Source organism: Zea mays, chromosome 5, assembly GCF_902167145.1.
Source record: "Zea mays cultivar B73 chromosome 5, Zm-B73-REFERENCE-NAM-5.0, whole genome shotgun sequence".
Classification (NCBI taxonomy): domain Eukaryota; kingdom Viridiplantae; phylum Streptophyta; class Magnoliopsida; order Poales; family Poaceae; genus Zea; species Zea mays.
Window position 1 is genome coordinate 82,528,488 of NC_050100.1, and position 6,744 is coordinate 82,535,231.

The 6,744-nt window shown below is 47.5% G+C and overlaps 1 protein-coding gene across 4 annotated transcripts; it reads right to left on the minus strand.

Moving 5' to 3' along the window:
- Positions 1-359: 359 nt before the first annotated feature.
- Positions 360-6,247, minus strand: LOC100283371 (uncharacterized). Of its 4 annotated transcripts, none has more exons than XM_035968053.1 (5): positions 4,883-5,527; positions 4,558-4,783; positions 3,616-4,471; positions 2,822-2,875; positions 360-1,028 (listed from the first exon to the last, which is right to left on the minus strand). In XM_035968053.1, the coding sequence occupies exons 3-5, from the start codon at positions 3,883-3,885 to the stop codon at positions 567-569; spliced, it is 786 nt and encodes a 261-aa protein (XP_035823946.1). In that variant the 5' UTR covers positions 3,886-4,471; positions 4,558-4,783; positions 4,883-5,527; the 3' UTR covers positions 360-566.
- Positions 6,248-6,744: the final 497 nt, after the last annotated feature.

Sequence of the window (6,744 nt, forward strand, 5' to 3'; positions counted from 1 at the left end):
TGTCCTTTTAGGATGCGTTTGGTTTAAGGTCAAAATGGATAAGTTAGGGTCATTCCTGATTTGAGGGGTAGAGTCATCCCTAATAGTCACCACTTTTTTTTGTTTGGTAGAAGAGATGAACTTGGATGGAGCCAACCCAGTTTTTGTTTGGATGGTGGTTGTCACTCGAACCCAGTTTCAGCTTCACAAATGTTGTTTGTTCTATAAACAGTGGTCAGTTGAACGCAATATTACAATATAGTAATACAAAAAATTGAGCATACACCATTATAAAAAAGCATTTCAAAACAATATTTCAAACAGTACTTCAAAACAAACAAACTGAGCATACACCATTAAAATGAATCTCAAACCCAGTATTTCAAAACAAACAAACCGAGCATCCATGTTGGTCATAACAAACCCAGTATTTCATAACAAACCGAGTATTTCGACATAGCAAAGCCATTATTTCAATCCCAGTACTTGAAAACAAAGTATTGGTCATGGTTTACATAACAAAAGAACAACATAGTTCTAATTTCCACTTAACCTCCAGCATAGTCCTAATTCCCGGTCCTCATAATCTAAGGAAAGGTCTCACTAACGAACCGAGCAAGCAAACTTATCTGATATGTCAATGGGAGAGTAGGGAACTGCCTTGCTAATCCAGGATTTTTCACTAGATATGCAAAGTAAAAGGCCTTGTGTGTGTCATCAAAACCTGGAATACTTTGCAATGTTTGAAGCAAGTCAGATGGTAGGTCATCTGAACCAGCCTTCTCAATAGCCATTGCAAGCCTTTCAGCACCATCTTTGAATGCTCCAATCAGCCCTGCCTCTTCATTAATAGTAACATTTGCCTTCTTCCTAGGTCTAGGAGCTGAGGATGAAGCCCCAATATCATCTATAGGACTAGGAACAGCATTAACATCTCCCTCATCAATCTCTGTTTCAGCCATACTGTTTCTATCTTCAGTACCTAGAGCTTCACTTGATCCTTTTGCATACTTTCCTGTAGCCATATTGTTTCCAAAGACAGTGAACATTTCTGTCGGCGTTCCGAGACCGGGGGGTCCCTTGGGCCGACGAGTGAGTGTCGCCGCGTGCCCCAGCTCAGATGGGTCGAGCGCGAGGGCGAGCGTGAAGGGGGGAGAAGCGAGGCGGCCGGAGACCGGCGTGAGAGAGGTGGGAATCCCGCGGCCTTCGTGTTCGTCCCGCGCCCAGGTCGGGTGCGCTTGCAGTAGGGGGTTACAAGCGTCCACGCGGGAGAGGGAAGCGAGTGGCCCCAAGAGAGCGTCTGTCTCGTCCTCGTCCCCGCGCGACCAACCCTCCCTAAGAGGGCCCTGGTCCTTCCTTTTATAGGCGTAAGGAGAGGATCCAGGTGTACAATGGGGGTGTAGCAGAGTGCTACGTGTCTAGCGGGGGAGAGCTAGCGCCCTAAGTACATGCCGATGTGGCAGCCGGAGAGATTTTGGCACCCAGATGGTGTGATGTCGTGGCCGTCGGAGGAGCGACGGAGCCTGGCGGAGGGACAACTGTCGGAGCGGTTGGGTCCTTGCTGACGTCCTCTTGCTTCCGTAAGGGGGCTGAGAGCCGCCGTCGTCACGGAGTATGCGGGGCGCCATCATTGCTTATCTGGCGGAGCTAGCCAGATGAGACACCGGTCTTGTTCCCTGCGGCCCAAGTCAGCTCGGGGTAGGGTGATGATGGCGCCTCCTGTTGACGTGGCTAGCCTGCGCCCTAGGTTGGGCGATGTGGAGGCTCCTCCGAAGCCGAGGTCGAGTCTGTCTTCCGTGGCCGAGGCCGAGTCCGAGCCCCTAGGTCGGGCGAGGCGGAGGTCGTCGGCAGAGGCCAGGGCGGAGTCCGAGCCCTGGGGTCGGGCGAAGCGGAGTTCGTCGTCTTCTGGGGCTGAGCCCGAGTCCGAGCCCCTGGTCGAGCGGAGCGGAGTTCGCCGTCTTCCGGGACTTTGCCCGAGTCCGAGCCCTGGGTCGGGCGGAGTGGAGTTCGCCGTCTTCCGGGACTTAGCCCGAGTCCAAGCCCTGGGTCGGGCGGAGCAGAGTTCGCCGTCTTCCGGGACTTAGCCCGAGTCCGAGCCCTGGGTCGGGCGGAGCGGACTTCGCCGTCTTCCGGGACTTAGCCCGAGTCCGAGCCCTGGGTCGGGCGGAGCGGAGTTCGCCGTCTTCCGGGGCTTAGCCCGAGTTCGAGCCCTGGGTCGGGCAGAGCGGAGTTCGCCGTCTTCTGGGGCTTAGCCCGAGTCCGAGCCCTGGGTCGGGCGGAGCGGAGTTCGCCGTCTTCCGGGGCTTAGCCCGAGTCTGAGCCCTAGGTCGGGCGGAGCGGAGCTTCCTATGATGCCTTTGGCAGGGCCTGACTGCCCGTCAGTCTCACTCTGTCAGGTGACACTACAGTCGGAGTGGCGCAGGCGGCGCTGTCCTTCTGTCAGGCCGGTCAGTGGAGCGGCGAAGTGACGGCGGTCACTTCGGCTCTGCCGGAGGGCGCGCGTCAGGATAAAGGTGTCAGGCTACCTTTGCATTAAATGCTCCTGCGACTTGGTCGGTCGGTGCGGCGATTTAGTCAGGGTTGCTTCTTAGCGAAGGCAGGGCCTCGGGCGAGCCGGAGATATGTTCGCTGTCGGAAGGGGGGCCTCGGGCGAGACGGAAATCCTCCGGGGTCGGCTGCCCTTGTCCGAGGCCAGGCTCGGGCGAGGCGTGATCGAGTCGCTCGAACGGACTGATCCCTGACTTAATCGCACCCATCAGGCCTTAGCAGCTTTATGCTGATGGGGGTTACCAGCTGAGAATTAGGAGTCTTGAGGGTACCCCTAATTATGGTCCCCGACAATTTCCTTATAGTTCTCCAAAGGCTTGTTTAAAAACTCAGCATCAGATTTGTGATCCTGCATGTAAAAGTAACTGCTTGGTAAGGGCAAAACGACCAACACTATCAGTTGCTTTTGGTGAATAGACCATGTCTGATTTAAAAAAACAAAGACAAAGCATCATTCACCTAACAAGAGATTCCATGATTTGTTTATCTTACATTCATTTCTTGGCCACCACAAAAACCATAATCACCCCAACTAATAATATAGCTGCTCTTTTTTCACGTTTTCATTTGAAATCCAAACAGAATATGTTTTCATTTGGTCCCTCTCTAGTGCTAGGAAGAAAATACCACAATTATGTTTTATTTGTCCCAACAGACCGAGATGGGAGGAATAAAAAAAATAAACATATATTAGACGACCTTAAATAATGCAAAATACTATAATAGACGTTGCTTTCAAATTTTGAGTGATGAGCTATGCAAAAAAGAAAAGGATAAAAACCTGACGATGTGAAATTTGCAGTTACCACAGCTATGTCTTCATTGCGTGCTGGTCAATTCATGCGGTGAACAAAATAATGGTACATGTAAAAGTAATATGCTGAAATATATTAATAGTACATGTAAAAGTAATATGCTGAAATATAGTAACAATACATGTAAAAATAATGATACCTGCACATAGTTTGCATAATGTTCATGATCAAGAGTGATCATGTAGTTATCTTCGTTCCAAGAAGCAGCACTTAACTTCCTAAGTCTGTTTATCTTCGCATATCTTCTCTTCCATGTCCTCAAATGGTTCTTCACTTGTTCTCCAGTGAGCTTCATCTTGAAATAGTCATTTAGAGCCTTAGCACACATGTTAAGGTGAACTTTCTTGAAGCCTGTTGATGTCCTGATCCCTTCAGCCACAAGGCTTGCTAGGTTACTGAGCATGTAAGCGGACATTGCAGAAGTCCACACAACATGGCTACTACCATCAGCTTGTTCTACAAAGTGCTCACCAGCTCCTTCACTCTCCATTTTCTGCAATATGGTTATGTCCAGACATATACATCCCATGAAGAACTTTGACATAAATGATTGATGTCCATGAATACATTAAATAAGTCATGTGCATATAGCAAGAAGTAATCTCACACAATATATGAATACATTAATTAAGTCCATATATTAATGTCCATAAATAAAAATTACAGCAAGAAAAACAATAACAAATTAGGAAGCATAGTGGTTTTGCGATCTTCCCACATCTGATTTGCTATTTCCTGCCTCAAATTAACCATGAATGCATGTTCACTAGCTTGGCCACTTGATGTTGTAGCATGATTATGAATTGGCCAATTAGATTCTTCAATGATCAGCTCATCACCTCCATCTTGTATGACCCAATTGTGAATAATGCAGCAGGCTACAACAATATCTACTTGAGTAGAAAATGGAAAGAATGGTGTGGCATCATCAAGTATTTTAAATCTTCTCTTCAGTGAACCAAATGCACGCTCTACGGTGACACGAAGAGACGAGTGCCTAAGGTTGAACAACTCCTTCTCATTTTGTACCGGATTATTTCCCCATTCATTCAAGTGACACCGGACAGCACGAAAAGGGGGCAAAAATCCAGGTTTGGCTCCATATCCCGCGTCCACTAGATAGAATTTTCCTAATATATTATATACAAGTTGGTCACAATTCCACAAAACAACAAATATTATTGATAAGTACAACTTTAGAACCTCCTATATTTACCTTGTGGTACACGAAGGCCATTCTCTCGCTCTAAAGCATCTCTTAGTACTAAAGCATCATGTGCTGAACCCTCCCAACCAGCCAAGACATATGTGAATCGAAGATCAAAATCAACAGCCGCCATTACATTTTGAGAGGCATAAGACTTTCTACCACGAAATGAAGGTTCCATATCTATGGAAACCAAAGCTCTTATATGTGTGCCATCAATAGCTCCAATGCAATCCTATGTTTATCCAATACAAGACAAAATACAATTAAGGGTCTTATGGGTTTAAATAGTGAAAATTTTTGAAGGAGAATATTGAATAGCTGAATATCACACCTTAAAGTAGGGATCCCATCTTGGATTTCCTGCTATTTTGGATGGAGTCTCTAATGATGGTGGCCTAATAAGTTCAGCTCGTAGCTCTCCAATAGCACGAAGCACTTTGTTGAAGTAGCGACTAACAGTCTCACCAGATCTACCATAATTTGTTCCCACCAACCTATTCCTAAGGTTGTGTCCCACTGTGTTCAAAAACATGGCCACTTGTTCCTCAACACACATGTGTATTGTATCTTCAAGTAAACCCCGGTCTCTAAAGCCCTTACAAAAGCGAAAGAAACTAGACCTACTAAGTCTAAGCATGTTCACACATGTTGTATCACTCATCCATATTTTAGTGTTAAGATAATCAAGTCTCATCCTATCCCTTTCCTCCATTGGCCCATAAGTAATACCGACTCTTCTACTATCTCTTTTTCTTTTTCTAGACTCAATAACCATGGCCATCATGGACAACAACAAGTGTGCTGAAGCACCATAAATCAAAAGCTTGGTCGCCTTGTCCATCTACAACACATAAGCAAGATTGAAGTTCAATGTACCAAGCTACTAGGCTATGCTCCAGTTTTTAGTAAGAGACTTGAATGATTAACATCGAGAATTGATTCTCCAATTTGATAGGAAAAAAATTAACCAGTAGATCTGTAAAAGAATTAACAATTAACACATAACAATTAAATGGTAGTATAACTAATTAACAACGAGGGGATGTGTGATTGAAATGTAAAAGAATTAAATCACGGAGGAAGCTGTTGGAAATGTGGCGGCTGGAATTCCCTCAAGAATTACTACAGAAGGAAGTCGACCGGCCGCTGGGAGTCCCACATCTGGTCTGTCGCCTGCAGCTAGCTAGCCAGGGACTGTGGGCATCGAACTACTACTTGCTTTGTTGCCTTTTTTTACTTTGTTCTTAATCGTTAGAAAAGAAGTTTTGTTACGATCTACTACCTCAGCATAACTAGCTTGTAGTGTAGTTGTAGCAGGGGTGCACGTGAAAGCGAGAGTGGGCAGCAGAAAATGCGAAGGGAGCCGCCGAGCCGCCGAACTCCAGAAAATGCGACGGACGGCCGAACTCCAGAAAATACGATCTACTACCTCAAGCATCTGTTCCCCTGATCTAGTAGCACAATGAAGAGGAGCATAGAAAAGTACCAGTTCTTGGAATCCAACGCCTGGACGGACGGTCGCTCGCCTGGACGATTGGACCAGTTCGCTTGGACGGACGCCTAGACGGACGGCCGCTCGCCTGCGCCTGGACGGACGGCCGCTCGCCTGCGCCCTGCTGCCGGCGCGACTGGACGGCCGCTCGCCTGCGCCTGCGCCGCACTTTTCTCCGCCGCCAAGATAAGAATAAGAGGGGATAGGGTAAGGATGGGAGGCAACACGATTTTTTACGGCCGCGAGAGGGGCGGGGGGCGGATCCATCCGTTCGTTTTTGGTGGACAGCGCTGCCACTGAAAAATCCTCTCGGGTTCACCTCGCCTCTATGTGACCCCTATCCAAACAGTGTAAAAAATGTGGCGGCCCCGTTCCATCTCACCTGATCCATCCAACCAAACGCACCCTTAATTTGGCAGAGACACCTAATGCAAATGCATCGCATGAATATGCAATAATGCAGAGACAAAGTGAGTGGGTTGCCCCCTGAACGTGGGGTTTCAGGTGATGTGCTTTCTTCCTGATCTTTTCGTTTTAGCTGCAGCCGACCCATCATCACCCCGTTTGATGCTGTCGCCACCCACTGCAGCTGCCGGTTGCCCGCGGGGCTAATCTCGGGTTAGTGAGTGCTACTTGATGATTGGATGGATTGGTTTAGCAATGATCAGTCTGTTAGCTTCGCTTTAATTTGTACCGATTTC